The sequence below is a fragment of the Triturus cristatus genome, chromosome 6 (assembly GCF_964204655.1).
Source record: "Triturus cristatus chromosome 6, aTriCri1.1, whole genome shotgun sequence".
Taxonomy (NCBI): Eukaryota; Metazoa; Chordata; class Amphibia; order Caudata; family Salamandridae; genus Triturus; species Triturus cristatus.
The window spans coordinates 1003994775-1004015151 of NC_140589.1; the positions used below are offsets into that span (position 1 = coordinate 1003994775).

General features: G+C 43.2%; 1 protein-coding gene across 1 annotated transcript in view; it reads left to right on the forward strand.

The window, feature by feature from the left end:
- SYNE1 (spectrin repeat containing nuclear envelope protein 1) overlaps positions 1-20377 on the forward strand; it is a 1959630-nt gene that overhangs the window by 603957 nt on the left and 1335296 nt on the right. Inside the window, exons 18-19 of the mRNA XM_085611789.1 lie at positions 10391-10543; positions 11760-11903. Coding sequence (XP_085467915.1) covers positions 10391-10543; positions 11760-11903 — 297 coding nt within the window. The remainder of the gene's footprint in view (positions 1-10390; positions 10544-11759; positions 11904-20377) is intronic.

The following is a 20377-nucleotide window of genomic DNA, read 5'->3' on the forward strand; positions in this document are numbered from 1 at the left end:
GAAAGTCTACAAATTCCATTCCATCTATGAGACCCTCTACAGAGGGACCTCTCCTGCTGTGGGAGATAAATAAGCTTTCCTAGGAAATATAAGCCTGGCGAGACTTACTGAGACCCAGACAAAATCCCTGGAGGGTCCAATTCATCCTGCGAATGTGTGACTAGTAAAGAAAAACCCTAATTCCAATAAGACCCAAGGACCTGATGGCCTCACGTCTCAATTCTGTAAAATATATTCATCCAAACCGGTCCTGAAATGTACCACCCTGTCGAACCGTTGTGCAACAAGGCAGATGATGGATGAATCTGTGTTGGGGGTCATCTCGAAACCCGACAAATATACTCTTTAATTTACCTCCTTGCGCCCAATAGCGCTATTGAACATTGATGCCAAGATATATACAAAGGTGCTGGTGACCTAGTTGAACACGGTACTCAGCACCCTGTTACACCTGGATCAGAGGGGTTTTATTCAGGGCCATCAGGCTCATGAAAATATATGAACAGACATCCACTGGACAGAAAAGATGTCTCTTAAAGCTATACCAGTGATACTGTTGATGCAGAGAAGACCTTTGACAGAGTGGTTTGGACTTTTCTGCGGCTCATGCTTCAGAAAATGTGCATAGGGCCTGCATTCCTTCAAATGACTTTTTTGCTAACCTAATTGCCAGTGCCACCCCGAACGGATACCTCTCAAGACTCTTTAGGTTAACTAGAGGCACAAGACAGCAAAGTGCATTGTCACCCATACAATTTGCCCCCTTTATAGAACACTTGCCATTCTTGCTTTGGTGATCTGAGGCAGTAACAGGGATGCAGTTTTGTTCCAGGGAATTTAACATCTCCCTTCATGGTAATGATGTTTTGCTAACATTAGGAACCCCAAACACCTTGATCCCAGCTGTGGTGAAACTCTTCGAGGATATGAGATGGTCTCTGGATATAAGATTAAATGTGACAAGTCTGACATTCGTAATCTGACCCTCTTGAGGAGACAGCATTTAAATTGTCATCCTGTTTCCACTTTCTGTGGACCAAAGCTTCTATTAAATATCTGGGTGTCCAGTTTACAAGAAAGGTTAGGGACTTAATAAATGCTGCTAATTGTCCACCGCCCTCGAGTGTTAAAATTACAAAGGATCTCCAAGCTTAGGGAACTCTGATGCTCTCGTAGTTTGGTTGCATTAATGCAATTAAAATTAATATACTCCCAAGACTGCGCTATCTCTTCCAGGCACTTCATATCTGGTTAGACCCCCCCCACATTTAAAACCTATATAGCGAAAACTGATGGCATTCATTTGGACGATGGAGTCCTGAGGCATCACCAGTGGCTATTGACCCAGCTGAGGGCGAGTGAAGGATTGACAGTCCCAAGCATCCCACACTACTGTGGGTCAGCACAGCTACGGTCGGTGATGGAGTAGTCCATCATGCTCTCAGAGAAAAAATGGACCATGCCATAGTGCTGAAACCTCTATGGGATGTGGTATGGCTAGAGAGACAGCATAGACCCCCAAATGCCTACCTCAGTACCCCAGTAGCCACCAGCCTATGTATGTGGGACAGATATGTTCATAACATAACTTGAGGGCCATGCTTTACTTAAGTGGAGAGAGGAAGGCTGCAAAATAATCCCAGACACGTATGATACACTGATGCCCAAGACCTTTCAGCAATGTAAGGACACATATGACATTTCAGACACCAAATGATTGCACTATACACAGGTCAGGCACTGGTTTACTGAGCCACACATTCGCGCAGGGGTCACTAGAACCAAAACCCACTTTGAGCAAAACACCCCTAAACTAATTGGCTTGAGAGGCACCATCTCGATTCTATACAAACCTCTGTTAGCGCATGAGGCCCTACACGAGTGGCGACACAACAGAGAGTGGGAACGGAGAATTAGGAACCCAAGTGATGCAGATATGGCATAGGTGGCAGCGGGACATACACGTTGCTGCTACCTCCTCATAGGGGCAGAAAATCCACTATATTGTATGGTAAGGATGGCACTACTGCCAACCATCGGTTACACCACTTGTATCACAATGCCTCGCCGAGATGTTGGAGGGATGCAGGGCATTGGGAAATGCACTTCACATTGGATGGTAATGCCCGGTCCTCCAACCGTTCTGGGAAAAAGTAACTGAAGTCTTCCAGGTAGTACTCAACTATCTAATACCCAGTATTCCAGAAGTGAGTGGTACATGTGTCTCCAGGTTCATGGAGCTGCAAAAACTAACAATGTCTGTCATGATGGAAAGTGATTCAGTTCAGGTAGTAAGGGGCGGGATCAGTATACTAATGTTTCAAAAAGAGTACCCCCTCCACCATAGATTTGTCCCTATTTAAGATTTGAGAACAGTTACGCATTCTATGTCTTTTTGGCCATTGAAGGCTCCTTGTTTCCTTTTTTAAGATTCTACCTGCTACTCCTCACTTACCACTACTTTTGATACTGATATAACTAGTGTATGTATTTGTTACATAATGCATACTGGCATGCAAATACAAGCAGACAATCATAAATAATAAACGTTCTGCAACAGTCAGAATTTTGGTCGGTGGATCTTTATCTCAGACCTCACAATGTATTCATTGTATGATGTAAGACAGACAACTCACACTAATGTCAACTAGAAAGAAGAGCACATTGAAAAGTGTTCAACCTACAGTCAACTCAACATTACAAAACATAGATTGACTTCTTGTCTGAAAAATTATTTGTTATCCACATACATAAGTGTCCAACATTTATAAACATATTATAACTGAAAATGAGAAGGTGTCCGCCATGATCCAACAAAGGTTTTACAGTAAAATTGATGAGAAACTGCCCAACATAACCAACAAAGGTTTTGCAAACTATTTTACCTGGGATATAGAAAGAGGAAGAAAAGGGATCAAATACATTTGTAAACAGTACGAAGAGCAGCAGCAGCAGGCACCCTTTCTGGAGATAGACATGTAAGACTCTCTGTAACAAACTATAGCAGCCCATGGCTGTTGCTCATTTTTGATTTTCCAGGTAGTCTGCTTTTTTTATGCTGATTTTAAAATGACAATAAATTGTTTCTAAAGAAAAAATATAAATGTAGCCAAAATAATTTAATGGCAATAACTAGTTTTAATAATGTCTGTTAATATATGTATTAATATATGTATACTCGTACATAGGTGTGTATATATATACATATATATACATATACACATGTATATTCTTTAAAAAATATAAAACAATAATTAAACACGTTTAAAAACTTTTTATTTAAAATATTATCAGTAAAGTGAAATTGAAATAAACAGATGCAACAAGCATTTTATTTTAATGTTTCAAATGAACATATGAAATGAATTTCATTAAATAATTTTAACTAAATATCAAATGAATCTATATATATATATATAAATAAAAACAATATTTAAACAATATAGAAGATGCGGGCATTGATGGAATGGCCCTTGAGTGGACCAGATCCTTCCTGACGAATCGCTCACAGGCTGTACATCTCGGTGGGTTTTCAACCCCCATGATTAAAAACACTTGTGGAGTCCCTCAGGGATCCTCTTTATCCCCTCACTTATTCAACATATACCTTCTCCCCTTGATCTATGCACTAAAAGAAAAAAATATCCAAACCTTCAATTATGCAGACGATTTCCAACTGATTTTTCCTATAAACAATTCTCCGGCCTGCATTCTCGAATTTCAATCCACAATGCTGTTCATCCGTGACTGGATGAACAGCAATCAATTAAAACTAAACCCAGACAAAACTGAACTGATCCTCACGGGAGGCTCACTGAATCCCTGGAGTCCCCAATTCTGGCCTAATGAACTGGGACAACCCCGACTCCCTCCAAGCATGCCAAAACCCTGGGAGTCATAGTCAGTAATGACCTATCTATGAAAACCCAAATAGGATCAGTATCCTCTACTTGTTTCTTCCAACTAAGAAAAATAAAGAAAATCAGCCGGTTCCTAACTCAGGAAGCAAAAATAGAGGCTATTCTCGCCATGGTGATTTCGCATATTGATTATGCTAACTCCTTATATTTCGGTATCCCAGCTTATCTCATTTACCGCCTCCAACTGATACAGAACCAGGCAGTAAGGCTGATCTTGCAGGAAAACAAACACCAACACGTATCCCCTCTTCTGAGGAGACTGCACTGGCTCCCTATATCACAAAGATGCTCCTTTAAGATGGGTTGCATCATCTTTAAATCTCTGAACGGCAAAAACCCCAAATTTATCAACAGCCTGATCAACAGATATATCCCTAACCGGAATCTGTGATCCACCCACATGCATTTACTGACAATACCATCCTTTAAACAGAAACGTTTTGGCGGCTCTAGGTTCGCCACACTGGGTCCTAAATACTGGAATGCTCTGCCTTTAGAGATCAAATCCTGCACAGATATCTTGACCTTCCGTAAATTGCAAAAAACATGGCTCTTTAAACAGGCGTTTGAATAACCAACTGATTATCTTCCCACTCTTCACCCACCCAAGCAGCGCCAAGAAACCAACCTGGTGTACGTGCGCTATATAAATCCTATATAACATAACATAACATAACAATTAAAGAAGTTGCAAAAATATTATCAGCTGTAACAAATTACATAATTTATATAGTAAAAAATTAACATAGTTAAAATAATAACATGGAAAAAACTTCAAATAAGAATACGTTGACAAAGTAATATAAATATTTTAAAAACAAAATATTGAAAAAATGAAAAGTGAAAACATTAAACAGCAATAGTAAAATACATTTAATTTAAAGAAAATAAGGAAAAGTGTAACACCTTGCTCACAGTTCGTTTCCTACTATCACTCCAACGTGCCCAAACCCGATGACAGTGTTGGACATCGGAGAGGTTAAATTTAGTATTTACACTCCAACTTGAGCAAAAGTAGGGAGAGTTTTGGTCTTTGCAGGGGTTAGATTTACTATTTCAACTCCAGTAAAACCACAGCAGAGAAATTGGTGGACTGGAAGGGGTTAGGTTTTCTATTACCACTCCGGTCTAAGCAACCGTTTGGAAAGTATTGGACTTAAGAGAGGTTACATAAACCATTGCAGCTCATAACATTTCAACATCTAACATTCTAAAATAATTTTAAAATAATGTATACATGAAATGCATACTACATGTTTTAAAAACTGCATATTTTAATTAAACAAAAATGAAATAAATTACCTAGAGAAGCAGTCTAGTTTTACCATATGGTGCCCCAGGGCCATTCTGTCCGCATCTGAAGCATGAGAGTCTCAATTGTCGCTGCCAGCTTATAGACAGGGTTGTGCTAAAATTGTCCATACTGCCTTGAGAGTCTACAGAGGCAGTAGACCCCATGCCCTCCTTTAACCTTAGAGGTATCTTTCCTATGAAGGCCAATAACCTCAGGTCACTGTCTTTCTGATGAACAAGTCTTTGAGCCCCTATCCTCTGCATTTACATCTTTCAGAATATCAAGAAGAGGTAGCAATAACAGGATAAAACTGTCATCTAGAAGAACAAGATGCTCTAAGAGTAGGAGAGGGGCCAACTGGGACTTTCCGTAGCTTTGGAAACTTAGATAGCGACAGGGCTTAAAATAAACAAAAGCCTTATAAGGAGCTTCCGAGAAGTGACGCAAGTTCTTTTTGATAAAATTGCAACTTTTTGTTATGTTCTGTGGTCAAACACCTGCTAAAGTTAGATCTTGCAGTCAACGGTTCCTCATTAAAAGTGTATAAAAGGGTCACTTAGGGGCCCATTCGTTGATCACTTCACACAGTGGTTTTTCACGGTGAAGTGCTCCTGGTTAACCATGTTATTTAGCATTTTGATTGAGGTTATAATGCTTCATTGTACTTTAATATTCATTTTCTCTCTCTCTCTTTTTCTTGGCATTGCCATGATTTTGAACTTACAAGATTGCATGTTTTTGCTCATGATCTGCGATGTGTTTTTGACACTTGCTATTTGCTAGATTGCATGGTGCTATTCTTGATTAACGATGTGTCTTTGACATTTGTGTCTAAATTGTTTGAATAAATAGTGTCACTCCTGACTTAATTCCTGCATTTTCAGACGTGTGTCTTGTTATTTTGGATAGCACCTTTCCGTGCTAAATTATGTGGCAAAAACTACACTCCAACTCAAGGAAATTAAATGTTTTTATAAATTTAAAAAACACTACCCCCTGACTAACTGAAAACAAAAACATCCCTAATAACTTAAATAATCAATAAAGCAACAATAAAATGTAAACAGTATGTAAACAAGAAAATATAAAACAATAATAAATATAAAATGCATTATGGCAACACAAATAAATGATGGAATGCTGAACATTGCCAAACATTCTCCCCCAGTACATAGATCTGGGCCTAAATCTATAGTTTGTTTGCTCACCATGCCATTGTAATTTGGACCCCACCATATGTCTTGACCCTGCTCCCCATGGGAAAAGTCCAGCCTGAACATCTAGGCCAGCATTCTGTCCATGCTCTTTTTTTATGTTGCTATAGTCACCCTAAGTGGTAAGGGCATGCCCAGCGAGGGCCCCGTGCTCGCTATGAGTCTTGGGGAATTCCATGTATACTCTTGTACTCTCCTTTGGTGGCAACTGTGAGATATTTTAAACCCTTTTGACTTTTTCCACCTTTTAAAGTGGACACCAGGTTTTCTTGTCTATTTTTAATATTAATTCTGATATGTTTTTCTTCCACTCACTAAATGATGACGGAGTATCCCTGTTACAATTGAAGAAATCTTTGTAGTGTGTTGTTTTCAGGCTTTTTCAGTTTTGTGATTTTTCTAATAGTTACTAGGACAACTACCTGCTCCCCCAAGGCCGACTGGCACTATTTCCAAAGGCGAAACTGACCCACATAGAGGGTTTCCCCTTTGCAAATCAGTTGCCACCCTAATTTGGAAGTCAATAACCTTTCAATTATCTGTGCCTACATTTGTGGTCACAAATCATTAATACTGTGAAAGATATTATATAAGTTAGAATTATTTTTTAGACTCCGAAAGTACATATAGTATATTGTGACTCATATTTTTTCTGTCACAGTTTGTGATTCTGCAACTTGAATGCTTTGCAACTGCAAAACAGTGTCATATAGAAGTCCCAAGGCTATCTATCAGCATTTACATTGTCAGAATGGGTATAGTCCACTTTGAATGAGGCAATACAATGCCATAAACATCAAATAGAATGGAAAAGTTTATGCTCAAGCAGAACATGGAGTCGGACACAACCCTCTAGAGCTCCACTCCTCCTCTGCCTACAGCCACATGAATGCTCCCCTTTCTTGGAAGCCTAAATCCTCCTAACTGACTTTATATCCCCTGCGGGACCCGCTGCTGTGGTGGTGGACAACTCCTGGAGGGGAATGCAGTGCTCCAGGATATAACTTTCTCCATTGGTCTCTCCACTGTGGGGGAAATGCACCCGGCCGTCATCTTGGGCTCCTCAGATGTGAGGAGATTGCCCTGCAGGTGTAGGTAGCAAAGTGCACTGGTGACTATAATGGAAACCAAGCTGACTGGAGCAACTCACCCAGAGAACTCTGCACTAACCTCCACTGTGCCTGCATCTAAGGCCTGCTATGGAAGCACTCTGTACGCCCCACATCAAAGAGATTGGAGAGAACCTCCTAAAATCCCAGCTTTTCTGAGATCGTTCACCAGGGCCGACCTCTACATTGGGGCCTCCTTGGACAGTGGGCCTGCACCTGGAGGGGCCGGAGGTCTATCACTACTTTCCTGGCATTGGACCATGTAGCTACAAGAGGAGATGCACCATAGTGGGGAGGATTATATAAAGAGACACCTGAGACCATGATCCACTCCTGGGGCCCAAGCATCAGAAATGAAATTAAACCGGAGGGTAAGCATGATAGCAAGTCATAAGGACTTTACAGATCATTTCTTATGCCTCAAGGTTGGCACTTACCTCTTGGCTTCCCCTGGTTGCCCTGGTGCTTGCACCCTGCCCACAGAGACTATCAAGTGAGTGCTGTTGGGCCCAACAGGGGACCTTGAAGCCACCAGGTGGGGCAGCCCATGTGGCAGACTCCCTTGCACCCTTCCTGCGGCAGCATTCCTGACTCGAGGGCCTGGACGGTACATGCCTTGAAGCAACGAGCCCAAGCCACAGCTTCCACTGCCACACTACATCTACAATATGTCGGCCATACAGACTGATAACACACTTGTCCTCCAGGATCCATCCTGGTGGAACTGCACTCTTCCGAACATTACTGCCAGACTGAACAAGGACAACATCATCACCGCTGGGGTGGCCGATCTCTATCATATAACTCTGCAACGGTTGCACCCTCCAGCCTGACACTGGCTCTCCAACCAGACTCTGACACAATGGTCAATGGTTAGCACCGTAAGGAAACCTTTGTGGCAGATACTGAATGTGCATGGCAGAAGGATCACACAAAAAAGATGACCCACCTTCACTAGGTATCTGCTGCCATCTGAGTCACTAAAGAATACGTGGACCGTTTCCTAATGAAATACACTTGGACTTGAAAATTGGTCTGCTACAATGGACTTTTAGTCCTTTCTACAGGAACTGAGGAAGGAAGTGAGTGAAGTGGGCCAATGAGTGGATGACTTGTAACGCCTGATGGACTCTACAACTGAGTATCAAAAACTGCTACAGCAGAAGGTGCAGTTATTCGAAGAACAACATATAGACCTGCAAATATAACAGGAGGACCTTTAAAATTGCAGCAGATGAAGCAACATATGTATCCGGGGATCCAGATCCCTAAAGGTGCATAGGGAATGGACATCATGAGCTTCACCAAAGATTTGCTCCAGGCGATAAGTGGCACCCTAGACCTACTGGGAACTCAACTGGACCGGGGTAGCACAGATTTCTTGCTAGCGTGACCAAAACGGGCACGGCTCCTGATACTTTCATGCATGTGCACTACTTTGAGGACAAGGAAGAAATCATGCGCCTTGCGAGGCGGAAGTAAGATCTGGCCTTCAGGGGTACCCCGTTCACATCTTTCAAGACCTCTCAATATCCACACTCACAGTTTTTTCTTAATGAACGCTGCATCAAATATCAGTTGGAACACGCCTTCAGCATAATGTTCCAATGGTCAGAAAAATGTTGCGCTCTGTCCCAGAAGTGAGAGCCCTGCTGGACCTTCCCCAGGATAATGGAGCTGAGCAGAACCTGGAGGAGCAACACCAGAAGTGGCTGAATCTCCATTCAGAATGGCAAATAGTCAGCAAGAATGAGAGAACCGGGCAACTGAGTGATAACACTACTGCTGTAGCCAAGACAGACATCATCTCACAACTTATAAACAGGAACCCCAACCAACGGCATTCACCTCACAGAATGACGACCCGTCCCCGACTGACTGACCAGTATTCATACACACATCCCTCCAGAAGTGTTGATCAGGAGACCCGAGGGAGGAAGGCTGGGCACTGCTGCAGAGACCTGATCCTCTGCCCTCTACCTCTCCTCTCCCCCGGATAACGGCCCGACGACCGGTTGCCCATCCAGTAAGACCATACCATTCCTCCTTGCCAGACCTTTGAGTGGCACACCTCTAGTGAGGAATAACGACCACACCCACGTTTCTGAGGGCCATGGATCATTGTACTGGCCCTGTTGGCCTAATTGTATTATATGTTTTAAATAATACTCCTCTTGCCCTCCTCGTGCAACAGCACTACTCGCCATCCACACAACCGAGGTCCACACCTCCTATAACATGCACGGTGCACTACCAGACATGCATTCACATCACTCAAACACCTCTCCCTCAATGTTAGGTGCCTCAACTCACACAATAAGCAAAGCCAGATTTGGTGCTATCTTCTTCAGCAGGACTCTACCATCTGCTTAGAAGAAACTCACCTCCTCAAGAAGGATCTAGGGCACATGTGCCACCCACAAACCCCTACCAATACTGTGCATGTAACCCTACTAAAACGACCGGCTTTGCCATCCTGTGTAAAGCATACCTCAGCCAGACACTCTCGTCTATAACTAGGGGTCCCCACGTCGCTATCTCAAATTAGTGCTGCCCAGAGGGAGAGCCCTTCTTACCCTATTAAATGCATTTGCCCCTAACACCTCACAAGACTACTACCTACGTAAACACCTGGCAAGACAACTCCAGGATATGCGCGGAAACATTAAAGATGTTTGCGGAGAGGTAGGGAGGCACCAGAAATGAGAAACTCTTCACCCTTTTGCAAGCTTGTATATCATATAGATCAGTTTGACATTCCATGTTCATAGTATGTTCTTGCTAACATTTGATGTGATTTACTCTTAAAACTTAATTCCATTTTACAATATTTGTCCTTGCCTCTGTTTTCAGTATGCTCGAGCGGACGATTGTGACCGGGTGAAAAAGGAGTATATCGATGGTGTTGCGTCATTGTCACTGTTTGCTAAACAAGGAGACGAGAAACTTTCCACTCCTCTTGATGTGTCGTTTCTAAATGTCAAGATGTTCATCCAGGATTTGGAGGCAAGATCTTTTAGACAAATTTACGGTGTTGTGTTTTGACCTTAATCTCGAAGAAGCTCTCGTTTAATTCTAAATATGTGTGATATTCAGCATTGAAACATTGCACAACAATAGATCTCTGCCTTTTCTTTTACATGACCTTTTTCCAAAAATAGGTAACTTTAATGGCTTGAAGAAGTGGCATTGCATGTGTATTTGTTGCAAGCATGCTGCGATTGGCTAGCAAAGGTGCTTTATCCACTTACCATTTATCTTCATGGGGTAGATATGAGTAGTTTTATTATTTATGGTATCTGAATAGCTTCTATTATAGAAAGTTGCATTGAGCAATTATGATTGTCACATCCAGGCCTAAATTTGAGTCAGTGGTTGTAGGGTGGCCCCACCAGACCACCATTTATTATTTCCTCAACAGACTTTGATACAGAGCTAGAGAGAGAAAAATACAAAAGGGGGAAAGAAGGAGGAAGGGAATAACCTTAGTACGTGAGGTATCACAGATGAAACAGAATCTAAAGGATTGAGATAAAGAGGCCGGGAGTGCCTGGTGGTGGTTTAAAGAGGCATGAGGTGTAATCAAGACTTTACAGCCTTGGTACCCCGTCCTTCGATAGAAATGGCCACCAGCTTATGAGCAACATTTTGGACCCTCCACTTATTCTTTTACAAACTAAGCACTTGCCAGATCATTACTGCTATACTGTCAGAAATGAGCTGCCTGCACAGAGGTTGGTAGCATACTTTTTGTTAAGGCTGTGCAAGGAATTTTGCAGGATATGCATATAAATATTAGAATAGGGTTCTCCCTAGCAATGTCAAGCTGAACGCCTTGTTTTGAATCACTGAGACTGGGGATTTATGGGCTGGATTTATGCCACTTTTAGTGGTGTGTATGGACCAAAGCTGATAAGAGTTGAAATGTCATAGTTTTACCAGGCATGTCGCTGATTTGGTATGTTCAGCAGAGCATTCTGCCCCCTTTTGTGTCCAAGCACCATGGTTGTCTAACAGCCTTACTAGAGGTTTTGCTTGATAGTGCATCTGACACTTTCAGAGTGCTCTCTTTCGTATAATACCCGCAGTTAATCTGTTCAGGTTCATAAACGCCTCCGCTCTTTCATATCTTCTTTCCTTTGTGGTTTGTATTGTGTGTGGGTCTCGCTGCTGAAACGTCTGTCACTCATAACATTGACGCAAATTGAAATGTCTGCTGCAGGATATTAAACAGAAAATCCCCGTGATGGAAGCTCAGTACAAGGCAGTAACAAGGACCGCACAGCTTCTCACAAAGGAAACCCCCCAGGAGGAAATCAATGAAATGCTAACTACTATGTCTAGGATCAAGGAACAGCTTTCCAAGGTACTGTGACATCTCCTTCTGATGGTGCTATGCTGCTGACACTGCTGTGCCCTTTTTGAAGCCCCCTGCAGGGCCTTGCATATTCCAAAGCCCTGCTTAGATTATATGCAGTGCTCAAGATGTTATTATCTATTATTATCACAATACTGTGCGAGTTATGGTTGGTCTGCCAAACAGGAAATCCAGCCAGGCAGTCTGAACGGATCCCTGTCTGGAGAGGCTGCATGACTACGTTCTTAAAATTAACAGTAAGCGGCTACAATATAACTCGTACGGTGCCCATGTTAATTAGAGATGTGAAACTGTTTTATTATGAGAGTAAAGTCTTGCCTAGTGCCTGATAATTGATCTACCTCAGAGTTTTCTGCTTTTCTTATGGTAATGTCCTGCCATAGTTTTCTCCCTGCAAACAGAGTGCTAGTTGTTCATGAAAGTGAATGTGCTGTTTTCCTGCACGTTGACTGAATCGGTGTTGGTCTTTGTTTTCCTAAACAATGAATAGAAGTCCTGATTTTAAAATGATTGAAAAGGTTTGCAAAATGTACACACCCAAAGGCACTATAAACTGTGGGCCCGACTCACAAAGGTAAACTGAGACAAAACTCTAACGTTACTACTTACAGTATTCACAAAGAGCATTTAGCATTTACGAGTAGTAAAGTTAGCCTTTGTTTCTCAGTTAAACTTACGTTTTAGTCTTAATTTCAACTTTTTGATCTCAGTTAAACTAAAGACCAAAACTTAAGTTTAACTGAGACAAAAGTCTAACTGTACTATTCGTAAATGCCCTTTGTGAATACTGAAAGTCGTATACTTAGACTATCGTCTCAGTTTACCTTTATGAATCGGCCCGATAATTTGCAGTTACCCAAAACACTTCAGTCGAAACATAATAGTTTCCATAGAGAGGCTGGCATGGAAATCAGGCCACAAAGCCGTGTCTGCTTTAGCCATGTCTAAAACGGAGTAAATTAGCACTCTCAGTTAAATGTCTCATGCTGCGGAGTGTTTGCAATCTGTACTCAAAGGTTTGAATCGTGCTGGGTCTACTAAAGCCTTTCATCCTTCAAGGGTTTATAAATTAATAAAAGTGGATATGGGGTAATGGTGCCACTGTTTGCATTCATATGAAAACAGGAAAAGCAAACCTTTTACAGGGAGCTCAGTTTCATGTAGGGAAAAGGCCGAACTGGCCATTTTAGCACTCTGGCATTTCCCCAGAAAGCTGATGCTTAGGGGCTGTGCAGAATGGGATGTCATCACCCAATTATGCCCCAAGCCCCCCATTCTAGTTGCAGCCAACTGCCATGGAGTCAGTTTTGAACATTGTTGCCAGGGCTAATTTTGGATTCTAGCCCGACTGTGTGGGACCCTGAAAGCGTATTGGTTTATTATTTCAGAAAGATTGTTTCTTCATTAGCATTTATGTTATGTCAAATTTTAGAAGGTTTATAAAATGAGTAAGCCGCACTTTACCACAGCCATGGCAGTTCACCCTGTTAAAAATCATCTAAAAATAAAATAATATGGTTAACAATAGCAAATTTCAGAAACCGCACACATTATTCTGTGAGACATTTGTAATCTAAAATGATTCCAGAGTAAAACAGACGTCTAAGGAAACACATGTACCATATAAAAAGTAAACATATGCCTTCATACGTGCAGCAGATATCTATTTCAACAATGCAAGTACAGGCATACAATGAATTACTTAATTTTTATGTAGCTGTTCATGTTGCACGTCAGTTACTTTTAGCACTGCACATAACAGGTGTTACCATTACCTAGACTATCATAGTAATTTTGCTGAGATTTGGAATGACAAAAAGCTGAGTCTACCTTAAAGGGATTAGAGTTCATGACACTGCATTTGTCAGCTGCACATGTTCACTTCACTCAGCAATCTTCCAGACTGTCTTAAAAAGATGCACATTTCGACTAGCCATTGCAGCCTCACGCAATATTTTGTGATGCAAAGATTGGGACTTTAATTTTGCTGCATGTTTTCTTAAATTTATCATATCAAGATTTCCATATATGGGCAACAGTTAGGACATATGTGATGAAGAGTCATTTGCTGTCATAAAAAGGCTTTTTTAGGTCTTGAGACAGACAGATTCCACTCTTTTTGGCAAACAGATATATTAAAGTGAATATAGAGTGCGCTTTGTGTCCACTACTCGCGCCTGATTCTTTGTTGTTCCTCCCTATCCTTCCAGCCAAGCAACATTTCGGTCTCACTATATTTTGAATGGATGTGCTGTGTCCTTCCACAGCGAATGTCATAACCTTGCATTGCCGGGCATGAGGGGCTATCGATAAAATTATCGCCGCTTTCGTGGCAGAAAACTGCCGCTAAAACGGCGATAATGGGCTTGATAATATGCTCTATGGAATTCCAATTGAAGCTCAGGTTAGATGTCCTTCACATCTAACATGGGCTTCAATTGGAATTCCATGGAGCATATTATCAAGCCCATTATCGCCGTTTTAGCGGCAGTTTTGTGCCGCTAAAGCGGCGATAATTTTATCGTCTGTCTTGACAATATGACCCTTTGTTCTTTTCCCTCCCTGCTAGATTCCCCCTGCTTTAAGCCCCTTGCTTTCTAAACCCCTCTTGCCAGTGTGGCAGCAGATGGTCCTAACTAAATGATTTTAAACCTTTCCAAGACGACATTCACGGCAGCCTTCATGGAATGGTTTTGTTTTTCAAAAAATATTCATAAATAGCCACCCTGCATGAGCATCTATACACATTGGCATTTTTAGATTTTTTTTAAAAATGTGTATTAAGAAAAATCTTTGAAAGATAACTGCTGCATATGCATACACATGAACGATGGCCAGACTGAAATATTTTTGCTTCTGTTTTAAAAAATGTTTTCAAAGATGGCTGTTGTAAGTGCCTACTGTCTAGGCACTGTGTATATGTAGGTTATATTGATCACCCTTAACAATTCGTTTAACAGTGTTAATAACGTTTTTAAAGGAGCATGGCATAGTCAGTGGTGACATCTTATATAGATGTTTACAACTATAATTCCCCCAATTAACCATGCTTCTTTTACTGTAGGACAGGTGCTGAACCATGCATATTATGTTTATTTCTTTGTGTCTTTGATATATAGGAATGTGAGAACCTTTTCTTCACACTAAACAGCTTAACACCTAAATCTGTACATTATACCCGGTAGCATTATCTTTAAGCATATTGGTTTTTAGTTGCTGTTTTTGTGTTATAATTTTCACTCTACAGAGAGTGTGCCTATTCGTTTTTGGCTTTTTTTTTTTTTTTAACTCTGTGATCTAATTAATTCCTTTAGAAATTAGGAGAATCAGAACCCTACTGCAACATATTTTAGTTGTTGGTGGACTCGTTTTATTCTGTTTCTATTGTCTTCCTCAGGACTGGTTATCAGTCAAATGCGTTGTTATATTGTTTATTGGTTTCCACAATACTTTGTCATGAACGACAATTAATGTAGCTAAAAGAGTGTTTCTTTATCATTAATGTATCTTAGTAATCACCATGTGCTTTTTAGGTCTCGCCTGACCAAGCGCATGCGCTGGTCTGGCGAGACTTATTGAGAGGGCTCCAAAAAGTGCTACCAGGCCAGCCTAGAGCCACAGTGCATGTGCGCTTTGATGTTTGATCGTGATCACTTTCACTTTCGCTTTGCATAGCCAATAGGTTTCACTTTTGGGACCTTATAAGTATTTAGTTATGCAACTGTTGCATGCCTAAACACTTATAAAGTCCCAAAGGCGAGACCTATTGGCTATGCCAATGCTTGTTTAGACTGCGCTTCACATGCTGAGCAAGTGCAGTTGCCCCGTTCACTTTGTTTATGTTTTATCATCTTGCCGGCGTTACTCTCTGCCGTAGCTCTATATTTACCACTGGCTCCTTTCCTTCGATTATACAGAGGTTGTGCTAATCACCACATTAATCTTCAATAGAAAATCTTGGCTTACTTCTTTCTAACTAGTGTAATTCAAGGTGCTTTGCCTGTTGTGCCTCCTCGGAATGTGTGCTAGGAAATCACCCAGAATTGGAAATTGTCACTTAGTTCTGAACGTCTGTTTCCTTATAAATGTATTACCTGATCGGATTATTTTTAGGAACCTTAATGTGTTTACATACATTTGGTAAGTGTTACCCAAGGTCTTTGTGTGGGAAGGAATGTGCAGTAAGATTTATGTATGTATCTCGTGCCCGGTTTAAATCAGGTTGGAAAAGTTCCCAGTTGTTGTAGCCATAACTAAATTTCTGAGGCTTTTGGGCCATACTATAGAAGGATATACATTTGCAAATGACCTTTGTGTATGTCTTAGTAATACCATTTCCACCAGAAACGCATGCACAAATGTGTTTATTGGTGCTATGTATTTTCATCATTTGTGGAATGCATTTAAATTGTGTATGAACACAAATGTGTAAACACATAAAGTACAAAATGCATCATCATGCCTAAAATGTATTGGCAGTAGCTCTGTAGTGTAATGTGTTGAAAACATAACATTAGGTCAGTTTCACATAAGCCCTAGCACTAATACATTTTGTAAACATGCATAATCAAAATACTCTGTACACATTAAAAAAAACTGCACATGAAAGACAATCTTTCATGTAAAATAGTCATTTGTACATGTGCATCCCATGTCCCCTTGTTGTATGTCAGTATATTGTAAAGATTAATATACTGTCCTAAATATCATTTACTTAAATATTGTCCCAGTGTGTGTAGATATTCTATGAACTTCAATGTGACGATTTGTAGATTATATTTAAGACACAATATTTATGTCAGGCGATATTCTCACAACTATATTCTGATACCACACGATTCCATAATAATGGCCATACTTATCGTGGCTTTTAGAGCTTGATACATCCTTTTTCCTAGAGCAGTATATATTTAGCAGAAGCGTGGCACAGTTTTTCTGTAGGAAGTAAACATGCTTGTGTTTACTAGAAAACAAAATGAACAACATTCCAAAACCTATCCAACTGCTAGGTGTGACTTTCATGTTGACTTTCTTGAGCCTATCCCATTCATATTCCAGTTATATGCCATATACTACATAACGTCCATACCCCAAGGCTGGCCTAAAGGAGCTTGAAATTGCTGTATTATATCTAATAGGTCATGGGCACATCTCCTTTTTATTATGTGACATAGTTTATGTTGTTATAAATAGTACAAAATAGCATAAAATATGCTGGATAGACTGATACTCATTTCACACTATTGCAGTCTTGCTGAGTGTAAGAAATTGGGTTCCTAGTTGAGAGGGATGAGAGACCCACTCAAGTAACAACCACATTGTGTAGGAAGGTAGGAACCTTCTGCATGGTTACCCCACTTTTTGCCTGGTGCTATGCTGTTTCTGACTAGTCTGACTCGGATCCTGATAATCAGGACACCAGTCTCTGTGCTTTCTCTCTTAAATTGAATATTGTGAGTACTTAGGCACATCCCAGATTGGCTACTGGTGTACCCTTATAAGACCCTAGTATATGGTACTTAGGTACCCAGGGCATAGGTACACCCATGGGCTGCAGCATGTATTATGCTACCAATGAGAGACCACTCAAATTGTGACTATGGGCCTGCCATTGCAGCCTGTGTAAGCTGGTGCTAGCACCACTTACGACAGATATAGGTTTCCCTATATCTGAGGTACTCAAAACCTATAAGTCACCCCTTAGGCAGGCCTTTCAATCCCGAAGGCAGGGTGCTCGGTTCTAAGTGTGAGGGTACCCCCGCCTCAGCACCCAACATCGCCATAGCCATCCCAGAAGGCTACAAGATCACCTGCAGGGATCGCACCAACGGAGTAGGAGGAAGAATCGCCATCATCCACAAGAACACCCTCAGAGTCTCAACCAACACCGACGACACCCTCAGCACCGCCGAACACCTGCACTTTCAGATCCACAACGACCCCAAAACCACCCTCAGAGGAACCCTCGTCCATAGACCCCCCGGACCCACGGACTACATCCTCCTCGGGGACCTGAACATCCACCTCGAGAACAACAACGACACCAACTCCACCACCCTGATCGACAACCTCGCCAACCTCGGACTCAGACAGCTCATGACAACACCCACCCACGCCACCGGCCACAGGCTTGACCCCATCTTCTCAGCAAGCTCCCACGTCTCCTTCAACCACACCACCGAACTCCACTGGACCGACCATCATTGCATCCACTTCGCCTTCAGGAAGCCCACCACGCACCACCGCATCCAACAGATGCCTCGCCGCTGCTGGAGCAAAGTCACCGAAAACAAGCTAACCACCACCTTCGCCCAGAGCCCACCCGCTGACCCCACCAACCCCGACACTGCCGCCCACAACTTCGGACAGTGGATCGACAACTGCGCTAACACCCTCGCCCCGCTCAAGAAAACCTCCAACAGCCACACCAGCAAGAAAGCCACCTGGTTCACCGAAGACCTCCAGGCCTCCAAATGAACATGCCGAAAACTGGAGAAGAACTGGATCCGCGAATGAACACTGGACAGCTACGCAGCCCACAAGAACGCCACCCGCATACACCATTACCTCATCAGATCCACCAAAAGGGCCTCACTCAAAGACAACCTAGATAACAATGCACACAACAGCAAAGAGCTCTTCAACATCGTGAAAGAACTCTCCAACCCCAACTCCAACGACATCCCACCTTCGCAAGACCTGTACGACTGGCCACCTTCTTCCACCATAAGATCGGCGACATCCACGACAGCTTCAACGCCATGACCGCCTCGACAACCACTGAGACCTCCGCCCCCACGATCACCACCTGCACCAACCGCCTGCTCTCCTGGACCAACATCAACGACCAGGACACCAGCAAGATTATGAACACCATCCACTCCAGATCACCATTAGACCTATGCCCACACCACATCTTCAACAAAGCCAGCACAGCCATCGCACCCCATCTCCGGAAAGTAATCAACATCTCCTTCGAGACAGCAACCTTCCCGGAAAGCTGGAAGTACGCCGAGATCAACGCCCTACTCAAGAAACCCAAGGCGGACCCCAAGGACCTCAAGAACCTCCGGCCCATCTCCCTGCTCCTGTTCCCGGCGAAGGTCATCGAGAAGACCGTCAGCAAACAACTGACCCGCTACCTCGAGGAGAACAGCATCAAGGACCCGACCCAGTCCGGGTTCTGCAGCAACCACAGCACTGAAACCGCCTTCATCGCCGCCACCGATGACATCAGGACCCTGCTAGACAACGGAGAAACAGCGGCCCTCATCCTCCTGGACCTGTCAGCCGCCTTCGACACGGTCTGCCACCGCACACTACGAACACGCCTACACGACGCCGGGATCCAAGAGAAGGCCCTGGACTGGACCACATCCTTCCTCTCCGACAGAACACAGAGCGTCCACCTCCCCCTTTCCACTCCAATGCCACAGAGATCATCTGCAGCGTACCCCAGGGCTCATCCCTCAGCCCAACGCTGTTCAACATCTACATGGCGCCTCTCGCCCACGTCGCCCGACAGCACGACCTCAACATCATCTCCTATGCCGATGACACCCAGCTGATCCTCTCTCTCATCAAAGACCCTCACACCGCCAAAACCAACCTCCACGAAGGAATGAAGGATCTCGCCGAATGGATGAGGAACAGCTGACTGAAGCTGGACTCAGACAAGATGGAGGTCCTCATCCTCGGTTCCACCCCTTCGGCCTGGGACGACTCCTGGTGCCGACCACACTGGGAACAGCTCCAACACCCACTTACCACGCACGCAACCTAGGGGTCATCCTCGACTCCACCCTCTCCATGACTAAGCAGGTCAACGCCGTCTCCTCCTCCTGCTTCAACACCCTCCGCATGCTCCGCAGGATCTACAAGTGGATCCCCACCGAAATGAGAAGAACAGTCACCCAGGCCCTCGTCAGCAGCAGGTTGGACTATGGAAACGCCCTCTACGCAGGAACTTCAGCTAAACTCCTGAGACGGCTGCAATGCATCCAGAACTCCTCTGCACATCTGATCCTCGACATCCCCCGCCGCAGCCACATCACACCCCACCTGAGAAACCTGCACTGGCTCCCCGTCAACAAGAGGATAACCTTCAAGCTCCTCACCCACGCACACAAAGCACTCCACAACATCGGACCAGCATACCTCAACAGATGACTCAGCTTCTACACCCCCACCCGCCAGCTCTGCTCCACCGGTCTCGCCCTCGCTGCAGTCCCCCGCATCAAAAGAATGACTGCCGGCGGCAGATCTTTCTCCCACCTTTCCGCCAAGACCTGGAACACCCTCCCCACACACCTATGGCAGACCCAAGACCTACTGACCTTCAGAAGACTCCTCAAGACCTGGCTCTTCGAGCAGTAGCAGCACTCCCCCACCCCCAGCGCCTTGAGACCCTCACAGGTAAGTAGTGCACTTTACAAGTGATATGATTGATTGATTGATCTGCA